Raw genomic sequence first — 24,334 nt, forward strand, 5'->3', positions numbered from 1 at the left:
ACACCCTGCCGTCTATCTCATGATCGTCACCGGATCAAAACACCCGAAACAGGGATTATTGCTTCTCACGATGACGGGATCTTGAAAGGACAAGACAATAAGTCCTAATACCCATTCAATGGACGCGTTTACTAATTCCTTTTTCGACGGCCTTAGACTTGCTTCACCTCCACCTACGTCAATTTACAGTGCAGTTATTAGAGATAAGAATATGCCTCAAGGATTAAATGAGCAATCACTCAAAGTCAAGTCAAAGTCAAAGTCAACAAGGCAATCCCAACCCGGCAAATGCCTCCTCCATCACGGCTGAAGTGATGAATTGATATTTCCACACGGTGACGCGAATACCGCGATATTCTTATTGGGTCGATCGATCGACAAAACATGAATTGAATTGAATGAAATGGGATGGATGGGCTGATGCAGCAGCATCAGGCAATTCCTTCTGTCTTTGTCTACAGGTCAAAGAACACCATATGATGGCGGTATAAGACGTGAGACTGTGTGACTTGAGTGCTTTGTGACACTGCAGTATATGCTGTCCTCATCTCAACGGTTTGACTCTTGTTGACCGTCTATGAGGGATTTCGAATTCACCATAGTAACAGTCAGTCCAAACTAGTATCAATTATCTGCAGTTCGCCTCATTATCTACTCTGTATACTCCAGCATCATCCGATTATCGATTATTGAGTATACGGAGAGGACCGGTCAGCAATAACCTCGGTCACACCGGAGTAACCACGGACTACGACGGAGTACAGATTACAGAGAACAGATCCAAATGCCAAGTCCATCAAAGACAGTCGATGCAGGTACAGTTGTCACTCGTGTCGGAATAGACTCGTAGTACCTGACAGAAACCAACTATCTCCCGTACCGACTCTGTATGGCGGTCAATGACTGGCGGTGAAGCTGTCTCTAGTGATGTCCCCTGCGCAGGTTGATGGACGATAAACCCGATAATCAAATCAAGCTGTAGTTGAAACTAGCATTTACCATGCTGGGGTAAAAATGAGGGGAAATGCAAATGGTAGTAGCCGTAAAGCTGGTCTGGAATGTTGATCTGGATGGATAGATAGTGTCTGGACTAGTCGACGCGAATATGGTCTCATTATTGGTCTGCTTTCTACTAAATCATGTGCTTCTAGACTCACTCAACAATTCCAGCCACACCGCAATTGTTTGGACTAGTCGATTATGGAGAATGGAGTATGGAGGCGTGTTTACTCCTCTCCGTACTCCGGATAGATACATGGGAAAACCCGGTAAAGGTATGGGGTACTTGATGCAGGTTCCAAAGTGGACACTGACGATCATCATGCCATCGAATAGTCCACGTCTAGTCGGTTACTCTATTTCTGTTGAAACAGACTGAACATGCCTGAATCCTACGATTGTCCAAAAACACATAATCGTATAAAAATAGACATCAGGTGACTGACAGGTGTTTTGTGACAGTACCGTACAACTAATACGGCAATTCGCCAATGATACCTGCTGATCGGTGTATGTACGATACCAGGGGAGGCCGCATCACTCTAGGGCTCCCTGACACTCTCCTTTGTCGATGATTTGTACGGGATGAAACAGGAGAAAGAAACGGGAGGAAATGAAGAGCCACCGCCACAGTTACAGTCACTTTGGACAGAAACAGGCAACCACAGCAGCGCCTCAATTGCGCCTGGTGAGGCTGATCGCAGGCTGTAATAGGAAGGGCTGGTGCCTGAGGCAGGAGGAACTACATGGCTGGCTGTGATTGGCGGGAGAGGAGCCAATAGGGGAGGAAATAGCGTTATTCAATTATTTTTATTTTATTTATTATTTTACTTACCTGTGCCTTATTATCTATCATTTATCTTATGAATTAAGCATCACCATCACGTACTCTGATGGCAAATAGAACAGAATCGAATAGAACAGACCCGGTTTGCTGCCTCGTTTACCCTCACTTTGCCCTGAGCATCCTGGTTACGATCGTAGACTGACTGGATCTAGCCAACGCTGCTAGAGACCGACTAGACCGCAGGGGCTCTGATCATTCCCCAGAAAGCCTGGTCTGGTTATTTTAATTATTATTTTCTTAGTAGTATTTTTTAATGACGTCCTGGGTGATGCTGCAGTCTGCACAGGTGACTGATCCAGAGATAGAGATGGATCTGTGCCTTTTTTTGGCAAAGCCATCGCCCATCGAGATACAAAAGGGTCTCTGTCCCTCTAGCTTCATATCACAGCATTCATCATCTATCATCTATCATCTACCATCAATTCAACTCGACCATCTCTCTGTCATCTTACTCTATCTACTCTGCCTTGCTCCGCCTACTTGACTCTTAACTCCAACTCTACGCTACCTCTACCTCATCGTCTACCAACTTCTCTTCACTTCAACTTCACTTCATACAACATGCCTCTCAAAGCCACCGATTCCAATTCCACCTTGGCCAGCCAAGGCAGCGGGGAGAAAGTCGTCGTCCAAGACATGCGAGGTACGTCCGATCTATCCCAGCCTATTTGGTCTATTCAATATCCATCCTTCGAACTAGTCTAACACCTCATTTCTAGGCCCCAACTCCGGCCCACGCAGAACCCAAGCGCCCGTCATCGTCCACAACCAGGGCGGCCAAATCTACGACGAAACAAGACCTTCCGACTGGGACAAGCAGCGATGGAAGTAAACTCCATCTATCTTCACCATCTCCCATATACCATAATCATAATACTCCTGGAGAGTGACCCGCTGGGCGGGAGGAGCGGCTGGTCGGAACGATTATTTGTCGCTGGTTCGACTATCCGCGCGGCTTTGCTGGATTGGGACCACAAAGTGAGGCGGTGATCGACAATTTGCTACGATGGAGTCGGATGGGCTCTCTTGGTCGATGGACTATTCGTTTCTGTTCTGCTCGTGTTCTCGACCGGCAATCAACGGATACCTGCTCGCTGGGGCTGTTGTGTTTGTCTCTTTCGCAAACACTGACCGACACCCCTGATGGGCCATCACCAGTTAGTCGACTGGCGAAAGTTCCCCGGATTTATTGCCCTTCGACCTTTGGCCGAACTTTTTGGTCCAATTTCCACCCCCACACCTCCATTATTTTGTACCACCACTTGTCTTGTTTGTTTTTCTGTTGTACTTTTATGAGTCGGAGTTGATCTTTTTTGCTTTGCTTTGCTTTGTTGTTTCATTCTCACTTGTGCACAAGTGCTGTGCTGGGTGTGCTTTTCCCCTTCATCCCACATACATTAATTCCTCTCCATCACCCTCCCTCTCCCCAAAGCACACGTGTTACATTCCATCCTTGACCAAAAGTCAATCTCCGTGCCTACTTTCCCCGTTTCGGGAATCGCGGGCGTTGATGGATGGGGAATCCATTAATTCAGTTTCGTCCCCTTGCGCCGTCTGAACTATCTATCCCCATCCGCTTCAGCGTGACTTGACTGGACTTGGATTTCGGTGTTGTACACTTTCTTTTGATTCGACATTGTACTATTTATCTTTGCCTTTATATTTTTGTTTTTGCATAGCGTGGGTTATGAATCTCGGGTATCAAGACTGGAATGGTTGTTTTTGTTTGCTTCCCTTTCTCTGATCAGGTCACGTCAGCTCTGAATTGTTGTTTCTCTCTTTATTCGAGGATGGAACTTGTCTGCTCTTGAAGACTAGGCAAATCATCACTCATCTCACCCAACATTCAGAAGCCAGTCTCTCTTTTCGACCTTGATCGTCTTTCCTTTTTCTTTCCTCCTATCTTTGATTTTTATCTTGGATTGTTATTACATACTACTTACTACGACCCTTATGTGTTATCTAACTCTACTCTACTTACACTACATTGTTGATAATTATTCGACTTGGTTCGGGATTTATCAATTCTGGATATATATCGGTCTGCGGAAACTATTCCTATGGCTTAATGATAATTTACTATATTTGTCTTCGATTGCATTGCATATTCTGTTCCGTCTTGATTGCTGTACTATACTATACTATCCTTGGTGGCATGATCTATCACTTCCATGCCGACATCACGACGGGTCTTGTCGGTAATGACATCTCACATGCTATGCTATCCTGCCTGTGTTGTCCTTCGTTCTGGCAATACACTCGTCCACGTCAATCGATACTTGTTCATGTCAAGTCACTGTCATTCCTCTACTCTGCAGTCTACAGTCTAGTCCGGAAGAAAATCATAAGGGATATCATTCATTGCCACAGGCTATCAACACTATGTATGTATATCCTTGCTCCAAATCCGCAATCATGTTCCTCCACGCTTCCATGATTTTGTCTGCGGATTCTGTCTGTCTGTCCAATTCTTCTTTCCTCCCAATCATTAAAAAAAAAAATGAAAAAAATGAAAACTGGTCCTTTTTTTCTTTCTCCTTCTTTTTTTATTCTTTTTTTGGCGTTTTTGTGAGGTATCTCTCGCCTCCCCGCTCAAAAAAAAATCAAAATCACAAGGTCTTGGATAGCCAGAAAAAATAAGGCCCATCCACCATATTCACACGTCGGGTGGGAGAGTAAACCACATTAAAAGTCTTTTCGAAGAGGGGGGTAAAAAAGAAAAACACAATGAAATAAAAAAGCCCCATATGTAAATCCACGAAATCCGCCGGAGACCACTTGGTCCAGTTCAAAAGATTTCTCAAAATCACTTCACACAAAAAAGGGGTAGTTAAAAAAAATGAAAACAGAGAAATGCAAATTTAAGACTCGAACGGCTCGCGCTTGCAATGCTAGATATATGAATAATGGCAAAATATGCAGTTGGGATCACCCCAGAGATGATATGAGGAACACAAGGAAATGGGTATGCAATTTTTAATAAAAAGAAAAAAAAGCTTTAAAATGGTATGGTCGAATATGTCCCCGTCCGTATTGACAGAAAACAAAACCATGGGAAGAGGTGAGATCAATGATAGTCAGGTAGATGAGGTTGAGCAGTTATGGCACATTTCGCACACAAACCGCATCAATGATTAAAATGAAAAATATTTCGATATCACCGGGCGTCCTCAGACGGACCGGCAGATCAGGCGAAGATTTTCAAAATCAGGTTGCCCAATACTCCACTTATGGTATGTCCTGCAACCATCCCGACTTAGTAGCCAGTGTGGAATGCAACCTGGGGTTGGAACTGCTGTGGTTGCACGTAGACGGTCTCCTGCTGGTAAGGATTCGAGCTGACGTACGGCATGTTCGGTGAAGGTGTCGGGGAAGGCGAGCAGGTTGTAACTCCAGCCACTGTCTTGACAAAAGTGGGATTACCCCCATTGGCGAAGGCTTCGTTTTCAGGGGTAATGGGCGGAGTAAGGTAGCCGTGGTGCATGGTCGAGGGGAGGCTCTTTTGAGGAGTAACCAGGCCAATCTCTCCATTGTAAGGCTTCGACTCGGCAGCAACATCGGACGGGGGGCTCGGGGGAATGTAGGTGGCAATAGAGGCTTGACGAGTGAGGAATTGCTCGAGGAGCTTCGACACGCGGGAGTAGTGAGCCGACGAGTACTTTCTCGACAACACTTGAGAGGGCTGGTGCAGTTGTTGCGACAGACCAACCAAGGTCATAGAGTCGTATTGCGATGCCCACTCGGTGTGACGAGGCTGGGGCCGGTTAAGGATGCAGCGCGAGAGAGCCAAAGACGCTCTGGCGAGATCACAGGATGGCTTCGAGACAAACTCCCGGTGGAAGAGCGAGATTTCTAATATGTACAAGGCCAAGTGCTCAACCTCTGGGTCGTAAGGGGTGTCCAGAACAGCGACCTGGAGGAAGCTGTCCACTGTGGGGTGTCCAATTGTCCATCCCAGAGTCTGCAAGACGTGCCACTCCATCTGGAGAAACATATCATCATCGTAAAGAGAGCAGCACATGGACTTCAACTCCTTGATTGTGGGCACACGGTCCTTCTTGTCTCCATACTTGGCGGCGATGAGGAGGGCTGCACATCCTACCAGCTGGTAATGTCTCTTGTAGACGACACGCTTGGAGCAGTATCTGTCGAGAAGGTTGATTGTCAAGAACAATGTACCAGGTAGAAGCTGGAAAGCGGTGTGTGCTTCGATGAGGAAATCGAGGAGGTAAGGACGCATGAACCACTGGATCTCAGTCTGAATATCGATCGACTCGACGTCAGGCAGCGTAGCGGACTATATTAGGTTAGCAAATATACCGAGTCCGAGGACTTGAGGGTAACCAACATCCATGTCCAGCATGTGAGACAGAATGTCATCACGGAATTCTTCACTTGCAGCCTTGGACAACTCGTCGGCAATGGCGTACTGGCGTTCCCGGGCAATCAGTTTCGCATGCTCCTTAGGATCCATGCGGGGTGCAGGGAAGTCATCGTACGACTCGACGAAGAAGGTATCGCAAGGCTGGTAGCTGGAGGTGGGACGGTGACGGAAAGTCATAATGTCGAAGAGGGGAAAATATGCAGGCGAATAATATTAACGTTGCGTAATGAAAGAGCGGACCTGAACGAGTCTATCAGGTAACGACGGGGTATTAAGAGTGACAGTCGTCGAATTAGTTGGTCAAATGAATGAATGTAATTAGTTGGAATTATTAAGGAATGGCCAGTACGAGACAATAGTCTGAATACTGTTGAGTAAAGTGGCCAGAGAACCGGGTTGAAGGGCTTCGTGGCTAGAGCTGTAAGAAAGACCGTATTAGTATAATTAAAGATTAAAATAATAATGGATCAACGCAAAGATTAACGAAAGGCTGGCGAGATAAATGAATGAAGACCAGTAAACGAGGGTTCAAGGTGGGAAGGAAAGGCATAAAACATTAAAGGTCGAGGATGGCAGGGAGACTCCTTGGTAGATAAAGCTACTAACCCAGATAAAGGCCTTCGGGCAGAGGGCACAATGCAACCCTTACCGTGACGGCGTGTCTGGCATCTAGGCTGGAGAAGGACGCAGGAATGATCCGTCAAAGAGAACTTTGCAGGATACCAGTCCAACAGATGAAGCACGAGTCAACGTCTTCACCCCTAGGAGCTGCTGCTTAAACTTGCGAGCCTGTGTATTCTCCGGAATGTGGAACAAATAGGACAGGCACGAACCCTATGTAGGGGTAGGAGATCGTCAGGGGGAATCAAAGTGCAACGAGACTTATAACAACGTACAGTTCGCAGAACAGAGTCTTTCGATGATTGTTTTATTTTGTACAAGATCGAAGCGATGTTGCGAGATGAGAGGGACTTTCGATCGATATCCGCATTTAAGGGTGACCGAAGTAAAAAAAATTTGTCCTGAGAAGTCAAACAACATGTTAGCAAATCAATTTCGATTTGGAATAATATGAAGCTCGGAAGATTCATGCAGCCCAATGGTGCAATAGATCTTAGGTATGTTATGGCTTTGATCCCGAAGTATGCTCAATGACCCTATACACTCCCCCGGGGCCCCAGACAACCTAGAAACCCCTTATTCCGTATCCATGCTAGAGATGAGATAGCCTCTGCTAAAAGCTAAAGCCATACTCTCACGAATGAAAGATAATACAGAAGGACCGGGGATAGAGTGTACATTCCGTGCTCTATCCCATCTGTACACCCTTCATCTCCCATATCACCGACCACAGCCCGAGATTCCCGACCGACAATATGGTTTTTATTCCAATTCCACACTAGCCACAACTAATTGACCGGCCACAAAACATCAAATAGCGGTGTTGTTTGTCTCTGAACTCGTAAATGCTCGAGGCACCGAAATTGCACCGCAGTCTGGACACTCGGGCTGACAATCGCCAATGGCACTCGATTTGCATTCGCCGGGGACATCTTGGTCTGAGCAGGAAGGATCATAGGGTCCGAATGGATATCGAGCCGAGTATGGGATGGAACTCATTTATGGTGGTTCGAGGCACACACAATTGGGTCATGATTTGAGGAGGGGGGGAAGTCAAGGACAAAGGGAAAAAAAAATTCTCACCTCCAAAGGTATCACAACGAAATCGAAATCATGTACAGCGAAAACGATCAATTGGCTTATCAATCCGAAAAGCTTCGAGAAAGAAAAAGCCCAAAAATTCCCCGTCTGTCGCTCTTCTAACCGGCAGGAGCTGGATCAGGGGAATCTAACCGTCGACGTCACGGATCGAGAGGGCACCGGCGGGAACAGGTAGGTAGAGGAGTCGCCGTTTGAGTTAACAAACGTCGAAAGAGGTCGTCGAAGCAGAAGCTGACGGACACGGCTCGACTGGAGAGCTGGTGCAGCGGGCTGAAATTGGAGTTGACTGGGAGATTCCGGTCAACTTTATCTCGGCCTGTAGAACCAGTCTCAGATCTCTCCAAAGATTGGCGGGTGGAAAGAAAAGGAGAGGAGGGAAGGAGAAGAGGTGAAGATGGAAGAAGAGGAGAGAAAAGTGAGGAGGAGTTGCTCTCTCTCCAGGCGGGTGTAGTAGAGGAGAAAAGAAGAGATTAAGAGGAAGACGAGAACCGGAGATAGAAGTCTCGAAAGGATCGCTGCAGCTTAGCTGACGCTGTATGGTAATGTGACGCTGTTCCTGTACCGGGGGTAATCCTGTACCAGACCGTTCTACCACGGCGCAGCGTAAATAATTGAAGGTATTAGCGGTGTTTCAGCTCACTGCTCAACGATACCAATGAATTTGCTGTCCAGTTCAATAGAGTAATTTAGTGATTATATTATATTAAATACTCCTTATGCTGGTACATCATCCCTTCGAATTCAACCACCATGAGATAAGATTTACGGCCCCAGTGGTAGAACAAGGGTACGGCTGGGCTGTATGAGAAGGCCGGGCGCTGGACAGCGTTACTGGATCATACTGTAAGCTGTTAAACTGGAAATAATACTGCGCAGTAACTGTACGGAGCGTCCGCCTACATAATAACGCGGCCTGTGCCCGGAGTGGCCCTTACTGTAAGCGTCAAAGTCAATACGCAGCTGTATGATGGCGTATCGTGTAGGCTCCAGAGCGGACCACCAGCCTGATCAGATTATCCCCTCCATGAAGAACAAATAATGAATCCCTAGGAGGAGAGATAGTGCAGATGACATGCTGGGCTGGAAGAGACAGATTATCTTTGTTTCCCCCTAGAAAGTTTCTCATGGTACGACTGGCCTTTATTCACCCGTAACCAGTGTCCCAGTAGGGAAGCCTCCCCTAAAACCCTCGGTGGGCTTTTTAGTGGGGGGATCTCCGTCGCTACCGGCCAGTCTTCACCAGCCATTTCGCTCCCTGATTCAGGCCAGGAACACCTCGGATCCTTAGATTGGCCCAGAAAGAAAGGGAAAATACGCCCGCTGTATGTAATCATGTATTACATACATGGTAAGGAAACCCACACTTTGCGGTCTGCAGCGTCCTTCACTAGTGAGCGACGAGAGTAGATAGATGTCGATTGATGAGGATACCTTAAATATTGACCGATTATCTGTTGAATGACAGGTGATTTGACGAGTATGATTTCTACCGTCAGACTCACATTCAGGGGAATAATAATACATAATCGGTGGCCAATATACCCTACCCACTTGCGGAGTAGCCAATATTATCCAATATCCTTAGTATGCAGTGTATGTATGTATGTAACTTGCTCTGTCGTCGCGGTTCGCAGGAGTAGATACGGTCGCGTCCCAAAAAGCCAGCAGACAGGGTTCCTTCTACACCATCGACGGCTAGGATGATTTGCCCTGACTGGCTCCGAGCCGGGAATCCCTGGCAATGGTTGACTTCATCGTCTTTTTTTTTCTCCCGCCCGGTGGACTGGTGGAGAGTGATTCGCTCGGTTTCTTTCACGACCGATTCCCGTCTCGTCTCTTGACCCTTTTTCTGTCTTCTCTTTGTCGTTCTGACAAGGATCGATAGGCAATAATGTGGGGGAAAAGAAAAGATAGGAGAAACACGACCAGAATCCATGGTACAGAAAAGTATCTAGATGACGTGCACTGGTTACTATTGATCGCTATTGAAATCATCATCTGCTGGGTATCCGCAAACATCTTCCCCATACCATCAGGCACTGTAAAAATATCCATAATGAAGCTATCCATGTTACTCAATACTCTGTACCTGAGTTATGATCGAATCTACCATGTCATATCTCGAATGATCTCTTTCTCGATGCGGGGGACTCCTTGCTTTGATCCTCCCTATCCGCAACCAACATCATGGCCACCTCAGCGCGGCTGGCCAGTCTTTAACACTCCAGACAATGAATATGCAGGCCAGCCGTTCGTCAATCGGTAGATGAACTCTATCCTCTCTTTAGTCTTTGTCCAGTCATTGCGAATGATGAAGTTACTTTAACTTTTCATCCATGTCTGTACCTAAACCAGGTACTGTCCTACATACACATATCTTGAAAGAAGTACCTACTCGTATACCATGGATACTATCCAGGTTCAGCCAAATACTCCAAAGTAAGGGATCTATCTCGAACAAAGAAGCCCAGTGAAGTGAAGCCCAACCAACTTATTAAGATAGAAGAGAGGGGCAGATTTATTGCATCATGCGGTTTTACTCTTATTCACGATTGTAGATGCATATCGTGTTCCACTCTGAGTCTCGATTCTGGAACAAGCTCGGGAATATCGTGGGAGTTGGGGGTGGCTGAGGTGGCTGGCCTGGCAGCTTCCATTTGCCCTTGTGTCTCTCCCCGCCTCAATCCTCTTTCCCCGTATGCAGTATGCATATTTAAATTCTGGCTTCTTTCCCGTGTCCTTGCTTGAAGTTGGTTTTATTTTTGAACTTAAAATTCGCCGGAATGGTAGGGTTGCTTCCGTGGGTTTCCTTCTCACTTTTATCCAAGGTTCATGACACCTGTGCCTTGGGCCTCCCCTGCTACTGAATAGAGTCATTAAACTACAATACCACCATCAAGACATCCTAGTGAATATCCCAGCTAGAGTCTTGATAGATCATGATCCGTATAAAGATCTACCCGCGTCTTCCGTACGTAAAGGGGCTAAACGCATCATCCCAACATTGGACATCCAAGTCCAACTTCTTAGGCAGGACAGGCACTCCATCCTTTCCCCATATTTAATCTGACTCTTTGATTATTTTTGGAAATGAATAAGTGGACTGGATCGCATATTTTTCCTCCGCGGGGCGCCCGGCACGGGATGCGCATATGTACATAATTCAGCCCATAACTACCCCGGGCGTTAAAGGGGGCTCCTGAGTCTGAGTCTACCGTCACTATGTATGGACTATGGACTAACTATCCCTGGTGAATCATGTCTCTATCCGAAATGTTGGCCAAGAGAGTGTAGATCAGGAATACCGTACAATAGCAGCGTCGCTCATTATTTTATCTGACGTGACAACGGTCCGGTCCAGGAATTCTGATGCTTCCGTACTTCTGCACCCCCTGTTTGTTCTTCGTAACCGTGCTTCTAAGATCTACATCTACATATCCTACTCCCTATTTTACCGAGTTGGTCATGGCAACCAGACGTGGAATTGCACCCTGACTTTTCGATATTGATATTCGACATTCGATACATAGGTACGGAGTGGTGAACTCCATACGTGATACATGCACATACATATGTATGCACTTCGCCATGTAATTATTGTCCATTCCTGCTTACACTACTCTTTCCTCCGTAGTTACCAGTCTAGTGCTTATACTATTCGGTCGCCGGGAACAACTCGTTGAATCTATAGAACACTGCACTGCACATTCTACATATATCTCCCTTGCGGCGTACCTGCAGAACACCTGGCAGACACTCATCTAACATGCAGCAGTCCTTACCGTTAACAGCGTAGCTTCGATTCTCAACAGCTCAGGGGATACACCAGCATATTTATACTGTATACACAACATCATCATGACTGTCATGCTGCAAGGATTTGCGGGAGCATGTAGTGGACATGCATACATGTTTTCTATCTCCTGTTTCAAGTCGATGAAGCACGGCGTGTTAAAAGCTAATCCAGATGAGGCAAGTAGTACGAACAGTATTGAAGTATTCCCTGTTTTTGATGAGGTGTGATGAGTTTCTTGCTAATTCCATCGTTGCTTTTGATTGTAGGTATTGGCATGGGTTTATCTGCAATAGTTGGTGTTTTATGTATTACTGCTGTGTATGGTACGGCGGGTAAGCATTATTCTATCTGCCCGGTCGCCAAACATGATATTAAAGAATTGACTTCCTCTGGAAATAATATAGACTAAGATATTTAATAACTACAGTCAATTGATGCCATTGATATCGAAGCAACTATAACCATCCCGAATTGGAACGCTATACCGTTTTAGGCAACCCATCTCTATCAAAAGTACTGACAGAAGTATCTTTTCGATTTAATATTTAGACCCCCGTTTATCATACAACTATTCCTCTAAACGAGCATAGCGCTCAACTCGTCTTGCAGCCTTGTACGCAGCGACATCCACAAGTGGACCTACAAAAGACAGCCTTCATACTCCGATACCTAGGTATATGGATACTGTACATGTATATTAATCCGGATACATACCGTTCGCTCTTCAGTATCTATTTTTCTTTCTTGCCTCCGACACCACCGAGGTCATGGTCTTACTTGCTTAGCCACCCGCCGCGACTGACCCAGGGCATCGGGCGGAAACCATTATAAATTTTCGGCGCGTCTCCACATGTCCACCGGGTGCAGAATGATGGGCTTCTGGCTGGTTATTGGTGAATTGCGTGGTTTCTGGGAACTGCCCTAAGGAACCAGGGCTGTCACTTGAGCTACTTGGTAGGTTAGTACCTCTCTCGTATGTTATGTATAGAAAGAATGGAACTGAAAGACGTTTTAGCCCCGCAAGATTTCCGACATACAGTACTTACATACTGGTCCACAGAAAACGGAAACGGAAGAAAGAGAAAAAAAAAAAAAAAGTTGTCTATATCCATTATGCGTACATTGGGAAAGGCAAAAGTAGCGGTAGCCGGAAGTAGCGGGTACGCAGTAGTTTATGCCTTATGGAGTTTACGACTGTTCCATAATCCATACGGTGTGTGCGGACTGCGGTGTAGAAACTAGGACTCTGGTTTTTTTTTGCTCCATAGTTATTATTACTAGTTAGCAGTTAGCAAGGGAAGAAAAATTTTTACATAGCTGTCAATAGCCGGTGTTCTAGAAAAGCAAAAGAAACTTGGAAGTTGACAGGGAATAATATATCAGATTACCATGTTATCATTATTAGCAGTGCATATGCAATGCTCTCTACAAATAATGTACTCTATACATGATGTTTAATCCCTGTAGCGTAGGCTGATCAATATGATTGATATTCCATTCCATCTACCCTGTTCCTGAACAGGTCAAAGAGGCAAACTCAACTTCCTGGTTTTTGATACATATATCTCGACCGATATATGTACGTGTCAAATAGCAGAATTCGATGTGGATAAAGACTCCATACTCGGTGAAGCAATTCTTTGGATTTCTCTCTGCATCTTTTACGAGATATTATCCTCCTCGTATGTAAGTTCAACTCCGCTAATGTACTCGTACTTCAACTGTTGATTGATACTAGTAGTTCTAGTAGTTCTAGTAGGGCTCAGTAGCTTTTTGCCTTCAGGTGCCCTAAGAAGAAACTTTGATTGTTTATCATGTCGTCATAACTTTGAGATCATCTACACCCTCAGGCTTCAACTGCCTACAAGTCCTCTCAACCTTTACTAAATCGTTCTTGAGAATAATAACAGCATACCTTGAAGTGAGGCATTTTATAATGTTTCGCATACAGTACCCCATAGTGAAGAGATCCATTCACTGTAGTGTAGAAAATTGAGATAGCGCTGGTGAAATCTTCACGTCAAAAAGGCCTCCAGCGAATCAGAACACGGATAAAGTCAGAGTACGACACGAAAAAAGAAGTCTATGACCATTTCAGGCAAGGCCACGTCTTGTACAGCTGGGGCTGCGGAGTGTTGCAAACCATGGTTCAGGTTTTTTTCTCCTTCTCTTTCCTTCTAGCTTCTCCATAACGGTTACTTTTGGAGGGGAAGAGAGGGCATTTTGAGACTTGGACTGCGGTAACGCTGTGACAGTGGGATACCGGCGTTTTCTTTACATACCTTACTGACGGGTATGAGTAAGGTCTGGTCCTTACCGTCTGTTACATACAGCCGTATTAATAACCGCGCTATACCGCAGTTGGGCTAGCTGCTCCGACTAGAGCGGAGGCTACTGTAGTGTAAATAAGCGACTCCACAATCAACCCCAAAGCCTCATAAAAAAAAAGGATAAATAATTTGGCATACATAAGCCGCAAGAAGATTCGAGACGTGGATACGAGCCAGACATACAGTTACACACACATACACACACGACATGGATATTCATGGCGTCATCGATCGGATTCGCGTCCCACGTTTTTTATTTAGGGGCCTGCCTGTTTGGGTATTGAATTGATTTATTGCGCGTTCAGGATGGGATCTTCATCCATCGAGAAAATGAAATTTGGGGAAGCACTTGAGTCTTCAATTTTTCCCCTTTTCGATATTTGATTTGATTCCTTCTAGCGACCTGCTAACTACGCCCTACTACCGGCTTAGCTTACGTCTCCTCAGCTACCATCTCCCACGGCCACTCCGGCACTTCCCCAAAACGCCGATATGGACACTTTGATCACGTTCAACGATGAGAATGATTAAGGGGGCAAACAATCTTAATGATGTATTAATATTGGGTCTGCTTGGCGTGGATGGACAAGGAAGCCCTTGACGCGCGCTGATTCGACCATCGCGTCAGATAGACATCGCGCTTATATTGCCGATCCAGCGTATTATTTCTTGCTGGATGTTCCCCGAGATTCCAGGTCTAGAAATCTGGAAAATCAGAAAGGAAAAAAAGCCAGTTCCAGCCTTGTTTTTCTGTGAGACACAGGATCATAATTAATACATAGTGCCAGGCCCGTCGTTTCCCGCGAATTTTGCCTTTTACTGTTACTCTTTACGAAGACGGATGATGACAGGAAGGGCAAAAGGACGCAATCACCGATTGTTTCGACGGGCGCAGTTGATGATGGTCATTTCCCAGCGCCAGGACCACCGTTGAGCCACCTCCTGAACCGCTAAACCGATGATGCCTGATAAACATGGCCTTTCTTGCCACTGCGATACGATTCGATTCCGCTTTTTCGATGGTTGTCTTTTCCGTGTTACGGGTATTATCACATGTCGTCTGCTCAACTGTCTAGTTCGGTAGTCCGACACGAGAGTTACTCGACCTAGGTAACTCGTCAGGTCTATCGTCGATATGCAATATTTCGAGTTACTACGGAGTACAAGTTGCACGAATCGGGCGCCTGCGATCACGGAAATTATATTACTAGAAGCAGACAATCCAGCCAAGAGCTTGGGCTGCACCGAAACTAGCGACGAGACGGGATGAGCATACGATCTTGGAAGCAGACCTGATATTGGCTTTCGCCTCTACAATTGGGGCCGGTCGCATGAATCGTGGCAGAGGCGAGAGTCTGATTTGCGCACGCTGGGGTGAGGTGATCAAGTACCGACAAGACGCAAGCTGTTGCTGGTGAGAAGGCCTACGATCACAACCACTTCATGCCCGTCGTAGCAAAAGCAGTAAATGCAAGGCTGCTTCTGCCTGCTGCTTCTGCCTACTGCTGAGTGCTGATGAGCCTGCTACTGTAGCCACAGCAGACATAGATAGCACATACATAGTAGCAGTAGCATCGTACCACAGAGTGTCTCGAACTGGACCAAAAGCCAATCGCCCTACTCCATACCTTTAGAATAAGATGCCTCTGCATATGCACGGTGGAAACATACAGCACCCGTACGTGGACCATCTAATTGAATGGCCTAGAGTGAATAATAAGGGAACCCGTTTGCAGTCTGCAGCACAGCGAGTCTAGCCCAGCAGACAATAGCGCTACAATCATAACGAAGAATTGCCATTGTGGCCATGGCCACAAATGCAGCGCAGCTTACAAGGCTACAGCACCCAGCAGGATTGTATCCCAAACATGCATGCGATGCAAGTGCAGGCTGGACAAGGCAGTTCGGGAATCCGCCGTTGGGGTCGCATTCGACTTAGCGGTCTCAGGGAGGTATCATCGTCAACCTTGTCGAGGATGTACATGCTCTGAGACACTGTCTATTAATCAGTGTTCAAACTGTACGGGGTGGACGGATGAAACTCAAAGGTTATTTCTTTCTGTTCGATATATTAGGTTGGTACTTTTGTATTAAACCCTATGCAGATGCTAGCCAAATCCTAAGTAAAATCTCGACTCATATCGTCCAATACTTACTTCTAAGCAGAACAGTCTCAAACGTAGGACGGACAAACGAACGCGTCCAAAAATAGGCAACCCAAGTCTAGTCTGTATTTACACTGCATCCATGGGGCCAAAGCATAAGCAAGCATCATCTCGCAGAGCATACACCTCTGTCGCCTGTATGTATGCACATAGGTATGAAGATCGCATCAAATAAGTGAGCTATAAGCAAGTTAAAAGACCATGGTAAATAACTCCTGCATACAAAAAGTCATCCCAAGCGAGCCGCGATGTCGTATCCATGACGCCAGGCACCATATCTCTTTGGCTGTCGAGTGTCGATGGAGGGGATTGGCTTGCCACGTCAGAAACTCACCCATCCTGGTTTCATGTGGCTGGCCTTAAGCAACAACACCAAACGTTATCCCGGCTTCTGGGCGCTGATAGGACGCAATGGGCTCGATGGATGCAGGGGATCATCATCCCATTTATGGAGAAATTTGTAGTCATCCAGAGTATGTATAGGCGGGATGGGTGGAGGCTGAAGGGGGGACGATCCCATCATAATCCATCGAGACGGGAATGGTAATGGACTAGCTGGGGCTTTGATACGAGATTATTGTTTCTGATGCTTTTTTGGGTTCAGAAACCATGTTCAGCTGAATGGAGGGGTCTGGTCTGGCGATGCTGTCCTCTGATTCGGACATTGGCTGTAGCTAAAAAGGCGCGGGGTGTTGATTGGCGACGGCATCGGGCATCCATGATTATAGCCTCCACCGCAGCAGCTGCACACAATAGGGAAGAATAATATCCAGACGAGGCTAGATCTAACAGGGAAGGTATTTGCCGCGAGATAAGCACCAGGATTCATTCATCTATTCTGTGGCGAATTCCCAGGAATGGTTAGCGTTCTTTTCAAGCCTACCCTGTGGCCTGTACATACAACTGACTTTCTACCATCTTCAGGTTCTTCATCGCCATGAGGCTCGGCTCTGCTTATTGCAGTGATGCGATTTATCATTCTGCAATTTCAGAAGCCGGATGTCCGGGTATGAGAGGAGCGACATGGTATTCTCAAGAACATCACCAAAGCAGAGAGCCTTGTCGTCATGCATACTGCGAAGACCAATATAATGTCAATACTGGTCAGATCCTGAATAAAGCCATTGAATGATATCAAGGTCGACCTCAACAATGAGTTGTTCGGTCTGCCGCCGTGACTTTCACTATTTCCATTCGAATTCTCATCCAGCGGCTCTAATGCAGAGCCCACTCCTGTGCAGTCCAGTCCATGAACAGGAAGACGGGGTACGCCATCCACTGGACTTCCTGAGTCCCACCAAAATCTCCTCAGATGTCTTGTCACCACTCGTCGACTTTTTTTTGTCCAGAATACCGGCAAAGTTGTCTAAAAAGCTGTCCGCCTCTGTCACCCAAGCAGTATATACAGATGTGTTGTTTCTGGAATCTCGATGGCAGTCATTGCCTAAAGAAAAGCACAGTCTTGCCCCCGATCTATATCACAAATTGTCATTATATATGGTATGTATACAAAATGGGTCACAGACAACTTGCCTACAGACACCAGTGTCTGAGAGATGCTACTAATCCCTTTGGTCATTTTAGGACCGGTACACCCCCGTCTGGGCTGGCGTTGAAGGTAAGAGTAAGGAAGTGAAAACGGCTGAAGAAGAAAAAGGAGAGCGGGAGAATGGCCTCTGTCTACAAATGGGGTATTCGCTGCCTGTATTAAGCGAGGAAATGTGGCTATCCACAATTGCAATTCCTTTGGTTTCAATTGAGCTTCTACTCCGGTTTATAGGCTAGCCATGCTGAGCATTTCTTGGACTTCTTTGCTGTGGTATTTCCTATTGTTTTTGAGTGTCTACCTAGTTCTTGCTATAGATGCTTTTGATAAAACAGATTGCCAGTCCATAAAAATGCAGAGCAACACCATTTGCAGTGCCTAAGCATGCTTATCTTCTTGTGTAGGACTAGAATAAGCCAGATTGTTTATTTAAGCTCTTTATATCTCTCTTCTTATTCGTTTTCTTCGGATAGGATGGGAGATGGAATAACGTTCAACATGGACATGTTCGAAACTATATATTTCTTCTCTCGCTCATTTCTGTATATTACAGCGATGAAATTTCCCGTTTTTGATCTATGTAGCTAGACTACTATCAATACAATCTCTGACATCTATCTTGATACATTTTATTATTTAATTTCAAATAAAATAGATATTCAATTTATCTTGAAAAAGTGATGCTCTATATGTTCAAGCAAAGAGGCAAGCGGACGCGATCACGTGACACATCGGGTAAAATTACCCTCCGGCGGCAGGTCCTTCGGGACGCTAAAAATTATACAGAAAAAAAAAGATCAACGCCGAAAAACGACCATCAAGCAACGGCAACACTCTACCACATTTTAATTTTCCCCGCGGCATGATTGCATAGCGGTTGGCTCTACAGCTCGAGCCGGGTTAGATCGTTTTTGAACGGCTCTATCCTCATCCGCTTTCCAATTCCAAGTTCAACCAAAGAAGTTTGATTTCCTCGCAGCTTGCTCACCACCGCAAGCTGCCCACCGAACATGGATATCCACCGTTGCCGTTTCGTGCCCTACAATCCGCAGGCGATTAATGCGCTCGCTTTCTCCCACCCTCCCTCCGCAGGTCTTTCTGGACGCGGTATCCCTACCCTTCGACTGGCGGTTGGTCGCGCCAATGGCGACATCGAGATATGGAACCCAATGCGCGGCGCTTGGTTCCAGGAGACGGTTCTTCGGGGAGGAAAAGATCGAAGCATAGAGGGACTCGCGTGGACGCTTGATCCCCCCGAAGATGGTCCCGAAGGCGTCAAGATCCCCGGTCGACTCCGCCTGTTCAGTATTGGGTTTTCCTCCGCCGTGACCGAGTGGGATATCGAGCAGGGTCGCCCGATGCGTCATTCGAGTGGAAACTACGGCGAGATCTGGTGCCTGGCAGCGCAGCCTAGATGGGAGTCGACGCAGCGGGGTAAGGATGGCAAACTCGTGGGCCCCGCAGAGGGAGAGTATACCGGACAACATCTCGCAGCTGGATGTGCGGATGGTTCGATTGTGATCTTGTCTACGGCGGACGGAGACTTGAAATACCTCCGTTTGATGCGCCCGTCCACCAAGCGAGCGAGAGTTTTGAGTGTTACCTTTCAGAACCGCAACACCATCGTGGCGGGCTATGCCGACAGCTCGATCCGACTGTTTGATATTCGAAATGGACAGCTGCTGAGGACGATTTCGCTTGGCAAGGGCCCCGCGGGTGGTCCCAAGGAGCTGCTCGTTTGGTCGGTCAAGTGCCTGCCAGACGGCACGATTGTCTCGGGTGACTCGGCCGGTGAAATCCGATTTTGGGACGCGAAGAACTACTCTCTCATCCAGCGGCTACAGGGCCACATGGCTGATACTCTGGACGTTGCCGTGAGCGCCAGTGGTGATACCGTTGTCAGTGGAGGTGCGGATCAGAGGACTGTTGTCTACAAGAAAAAACAGGGAGAAAAGGGCGACAAGAAAGGACGATGGGCCGAAGTGATGCACAGACGATACCACACCCATGATGTTAAGACCTTTGCTGTCTATGAGACAAGGGATATCAGTATCATTGTGTCTGGAGGTATGTTATATCAGCCGACCCCAATAACACTTCCAATCTAACTAATTGGCCTTTAGGTCCCGATGCCACGCCGGTCGTACTGCCCCTCCGTGAATTCGGTAAAGAACACCACAGAAAGCTGTCGAGCTTGCCCCAAATACCCCAACTTGCTTCGTCTCCTTCGTCTCGGCTGGTCATGAGCTTCTGGGATAGAGAAGTTAGCATTTGGCGTGTGTCCCGTGGCCCTACAACATCTTATGAAAACGCCGATGGACAAAAGCATCGACTCGTCGGAAAGGTTTTGATTCAGGTATGGAAAGGCATTGTAGCTAAGGATGATGAATGGATTGCTGATATATTATGCTCTATAGGGCGAAGAGAACATCACTTCAGCCATGCTGTCGTCAGATGGAAAGATTTTGACTATTGCTACGACATCAGATGTCAAGGTTTTCTCTGTGCGGCGGCGCAAGGGCGACGAGCGAGGGGCTTTACGTATACAGAAGCTGGATGTCGACTCCGCACTTGCCGATGACGGTGCACGACTGGTCACTATTTCCCCCGATAGCCGCTGGCTCTGCGTCGTTCGCCCCAACAGTGAGATTTATTTGGCCAAGATCAAGCCTGCCGCCTCTCCTCAGGAGAAGCCCCAGGTGCTGTCACCTCTCCTGAAAATCAACAGAGTTACCCGACACACTCGCCACGAGAAAGCCTCCCATGGAACTTTGGGTGAGTATGAAAGGACAATCCGATGTGTCGTATTCTCCGATGACAGCAGGGTCTTGGCCGCCGGTGATATTTCTGGCTGTGTGGATACCTGGAGATTAGAGGAAGCCGAGTCGGGCTCGAAAGCTCTCGCGAAATCTAAGAGACCCGCAGAGTCCGATGACGAGTCTGACGACGAAGACGAACAAACCGCTATCGAGGGCGAGCGCTGGACTCTCGCCGCCGCTGAAACTCCTATACCCCGTCTTAAGGCCGGCGTTGTTTTGCTATCCTTCCGCCCTCAGAGTCCGGATACGAAGCTTCTGACCAACGGTGCCTCTTCAAGTGAGAGCCGGTTGATGGTGCTCACGAGCGAACACCAGTTGGTCGAGTTCGAGGCCCTTGAAGGCAAACTATCAGATTGGTCGCGGAGAAACCCCACGGCGTACCTCCCCGCTGAATTCCGAGGCGTGAAGGACCGAGCGATGGGTTGCATGTGGGATCTATCCGAAGGCCGTGATCGCTTCTGGCTGTACGGTTCTTCTTGGTTGTGGATGTTCGACTTGAAGCAAGACTTCCCCTCGCCTGAGGAGGCCGAGGTCGAGGCCAACGAGGACTCGACTGCACCCGGACAACTCGTCAAGGCCTCAGCAGCCAACAAGCGAAAGCGCGAGCTACAGGAAGATGGCGAGAACGCGAGGAAGAAGACCAACAGCGGTGCCGGTGATAAGATGTCTCTGGCACAGTCGGATCTCGGCTTCGGGTCCAAGATCCGCAAGGTTGTCGGATCGGATGGGTCTCAGGGAGAGTGGATTTCGCTGGACAAAGAGCGACGCCGAGGAGTGGATGGAGATGATGATGCTTACGAGAATGATGAAGCTTATACAGCCGGCCAAGACGCGAACCTGGCACGATTAAGAAGAGAAGCCGCCCTGAGTGGGGAGGAAACCAAGTCCACCAGCACACCCAAGAAGAAGCGTCTTTCTGGTATTGCAAGGTTGCTCCCCCTTGTCAATGGATTCGGGGAGACACCGAGACGTAAGACGGATGACCAGGATGTGCTCGAGACCCCGTCCCAGAAGCAACTGGTGCCGACTGGGAATAACGCAGCACCCCAACCGTCTCGTCGGTGGTGGCACACATACAAGTATCGTGATATTCTGGGAATTGTCCCATTGAGTCCCCCATCCACCGAGGATGGAGAAGAAGAGGAAGAAGGCAGCAGTGGTCTCGAGGTCGCCGTCGTGGAACGACCAATGTGGGATGTGGAGCTGCCAGGTCGCTATGTGAGAGATTATGCTTAAAAGTGGAGAAGCAACGGCGCGGACAGTTATGATCTATCTCGACGTTACACCACAATTTACTTTTTGATATTATCTGTGATTCCTAGTGCTATTTACCAAGGAGCATATAACTCGCAGAAGCCAGGCGCATTGTACAGAAGTCTTTTTCTTTTATATTACTTTATTTGGCGGACAGGATAGGCTACTCAGTATTCATACCTATTTTAGACAAAAGTTTTCAGGAAAAAAAGAACCCCATCACGCCCTATCTTTGAGTCAATGCATATGGATACGAACCGGAGAATTTTCTAGTGCTTAGCCCCTACAGCAGCCTATCCCTGATCCGAGACAGTAGTTGACTTAGCACTGAAGAAAACCGGTCCTTTTGACAGTTGACACTAACACACGCCTCGCCTAGAATCTACTAGGATGATGGCCCACCATGTCCAATCAAGACAAGAACAGCGAATGGCACTTGCTACTGTTTGGTATAGATTAACGAATCCTCTCCACACTTCGCACGTCGGTCTTTGGATATAAGCGAAAAAGCCGATTCCGTTCGGCACTGGCTTAATGAATTCCCCGAGTTGCTTGGTTCTTTGATGCTAATGACCGATGAGAATACTGAGTTGAGTAAGAGATCGGCAATTCGACAAGGGAAGCGAAGTGGAGTGTTGCACCGGAGGATTTTCTGGTGGTGTGGTTTGACAGTTGAAACTGGACAGTCGTACATTTGACAGTGTTGTTGTGTAGCAACGGCTGGGATGGTTTGATGGTGGAACTGTAGATATAAATCACACCATCTGCCTCCGGGATATCGCCATCTTCTTGTATCCTGATTGAACTGTGAGAATTAAGCTTAACTTCTTAACTTTCTTATCTATCTATACGATCTATTGACATCTGCCAAAATGGTCATCAGCACCAACGACATCAGCAGCAACAGCAGCACAAACCCCTCCCGGCGTCTTCTCCTCGTCAGCTGCCCCCGTACAGCATCCAACCTCCTCACCAAGATCCTCTCCATACCAGACCAACCCAACGTGCTTGCCAACGATGCAGGCGGCTACTTCTTCTACGATGCATTCATGGCCACCGCGTTCAGCGGATGCGCCGAAAAGCCCCTCGCCGAATGGACGGAAAAGGAACGCTCAGACGTCCAGTCCGTCTTTCAGAAGTGTGTGGATAACCTGGAGGAATGGTCCGCGCGGGCGAAAAGTGAGGGCAAGTTCCTCTTCACAAAGGAACATGCCTTTTGGTTCGTGAACCCGGCTGCGTTTGGGAATATTATCAACGATACCACTACCGATGTTTCGACGACGGAGCCACTCAGACTGCAGTTCCCTGCGGCGTATGGTGAACAGACCTTCTCGGGGAGTAACCATACCATCCTCCCGGATGAGTACTTGCGTACCTGGCAGTTGGCTTTTATAATCCGCCATCCGGCTTTGGTGTTTGCATCGCTGTACCGTGCCATGAACAAGATGTCCACGGGTGGTCTCTTCGACCCAAAGGCCGTCAAGGCAACCCTTGTCACCAATATGACGCTTCGCTGGACTCGTCTTCTCTGCGACTGGTGCTCAGAACAGCCCGACACTGAACCTGTTATCATCGACGCCAACGATGTCATTCACAACCCCAAGGCGGTGATTCGGTTCTGCGAATTGACGGGTCTCGATTCTTCTGCGCTGAAGTTTAAGTGGGATAGTAAAAAGCCTGAAGAGCCAGCGCACGCTGTTGGTGGAGAGGATACCCCTGAAGACGAGAAAGCTGCTCACCGGGCTGCGTCGGGCATAATGTTGTCTACCCTGCGTGAATCGTCTGGGGTGGTCAAGTCCAAGGCGCCTGATACGGTGGATATTGAAGCTGAGGCGAAGAAGTGGAAGGAGGAGTTTGGCGAGGAGATGGGCGCGATGATTGAGAAGGCGGTTTGGGATGCTATGCCTGATTATGAGTATCTCTTGACCAAGCGGGTGCAGGCATGAATTCTTTGAACGATGTATGATTAAAGAGTTATGAGTAGATAGTTCGATCTTCTGATGGTTGATCTAAAATGTATAGTTTCACTCAGTATTTTGCTTTCTGACTCGCTGGATATCCCAGAGTGCCTTTGGGATATCATGCCTTAAACAAAAGAGAGATATTCATCGACCGAAGCTTGCTCAGTATCGAGGTCTTATCCACGCTCTTGTTACCAAAGTCTTCCTGGTGTTCGGCAGCCATAATCGAGTGAGAAGCCATTGCATATGCAGCAGTTCCTTGCTTGGGTGGGGTCAGACGTCTTAAACTGCTGACGTGCAAGCAGGTCCAAAGGACGCAGCTACTTGAGTCTTGACTGTTCCCCACACGTCTCCTAATGCTGGAAGGGCTGCTTTCGCCGCTCACACTGTTCATGCAGACCCCATGGCTTTTAGCTCCATGATCGGCGAAAATTGGGTCCAATAGAGAAGTTGAGTCTTGTTGGCTGATGAGATAGACAATATGTGGTGTTGAGTGGGCAGGAAATGCTGT

At 47.4% G+C, this 24,334-nt stretch overlaps 7 protein-coding genes across 7 annotated transcripts; 5 read left to right on the plus strand and 2 right to left on the minus strand.

The window, feature by feature from the left end:
* Nucleotides 1-2,407: 2,407 nt before the first annotated feature.
* On the plus strand, nt 2,408-2,678 carry ASPWEDRAFT_110971 (uncharacterized protein; the record flags this gene model as incomplete). Its single annotated transcript, XM_040828216.1, has 2 exons — nt 2,408-2,489; nt 2,566-2,678. The coding sequence occupies 2 exons, from the start codon at nt 2,408-2,410 to the stop codon at nt 2,676-2,678; spliced, it is 195 nt and encodes a 64-aa protein (XP_040689232.1).
* Nucleotides 2,679-5,102: 2,424 nt separating this feature from the next.
* ASPWEDRAFT_109674 (G1/S-specific cyclin) lies at nt 5,103-6,407 on the minus strand (the record flags this gene model as incomplete). The annotated part of the gene is made up of 2 exons (XM_040828104.1): nt 5,103-6,143; nt 6,195-6,407. The coding sequence occupies 2 exons, from the start codon at nt 6,405-6,407 to the stop codon at nt 5,103-5,105; spliced, it is 1,254 nt and encodes a 417-aa protein (XP_040689233.1).
* Nucleotides 6,408-9,771: 3,364 nt separating this feature from the next.
* ASPWEDRAFT_514781 (uncharacterized protein) lies at nt 9,772-10,503 on the plus strand. The gene has a single exon (XM_040837598.1). The coding sequence runs from the start codon at nt 9,844-9,846 to the stop codon at nt 10,216-10,218; it is 375 nt and encodes a 124-aa protein (XP_040689234.1). The 5' UTR covers nt 9,772-9,843; the 3' UTR covers nt 10,219-10,503.
* A 6,320-nt stretch (nt 10,504-16,823) lies between these two features.
* Nucleotides 16,824-17,221, minus strand: ASPWEDRAFT_514841 (uncharacterized protein). Its single transcript, XM_040837600.1, has one exon. It carries the CDS (start codon nt 17,070-17,072, stop codon nt 16,857-16,859), a length of 216 nt encoding a protein of 71 aa, XP_040689235.1. The 5' UTR covers nt 17,073-17,221; the 3' UTR covers nt 16,824-16,856.
* Nucleotides 17,167-18,139, plus strand: ASPWEDRAFT_68885 (uncharacterized protein; the record flags this gene model as incomplete). Its single annotated transcript, XM_040838991.1, has 4 exons — nt 17,167-17,743; nt 17,790-17,861; nt 18,024-18,062; nt 18,125-18,139. The coding sequence occupies exons 1-4, from the start codon at nt 17,372-17,374 to the stop codon at nt 18,137-18,139; spliced, it is 498 nt and encodes a 165-aa protein (XP_040689236.1). The 5' UTR covers nt 17,167-17,371.
* A 458-nt stretch (nt 18,140-18,597) lies between these two features.
* ura7 (small subunit rRNA maturation protein UTP4) lies at nt 18,598-22,154 on the plus strand. Its single transcript, XM_040835398.1, has 3 exons — nt 18,598-19,856; nt 19,913-20,145; nt 20,207-22,154. Exons 1-3 carry the CDS (start codon nt 18,800-18,802, stop codon nt 21,842-21,844), a joined length of 2,928 nt encoding a protein of 975 aa, XP_040689237.1. The 5' UTR covers nt 18,598-18,799; the 3' UTR covers nt 21,845-22,154.
* Nucleotides 22,155-22,654: 500 nt separating this feature from the next.
* On the plus strand, nt 22,655-23,996 carry ASPWEDRAFT_40764 (uncharacterized protein). Its single transcript, XM_040835399.1, has one exon. The coding sequence runs from the start codon at nt 22,735-22,737 to the stop codon at nt 23,806-23,808; it is 1,074 nt and encodes a 357-aa protein (XP_040689238.1). The 5' UTR covers nt 22,655-22,734; the 3' UTR covers nt 23,809-23,996.
* Nucleotides 23,997-24,334: the final 338 nt, after the last annotated feature.

Source organism: Aspergillus wentii, assembly GCF_001890725.1.
Source record: "Aspergillus wentii DTO 134E9 unplaced genomic scaffold ASPWEscaffold_4, whole genome shotgun sequence".
Classification (NCBI taxonomy): Eukaryota; Fungi; Ascomycota; class Eurotiomycetes; order Eurotiales; family Aspergillaceae; genus Aspergillus; species Aspergillus wentii.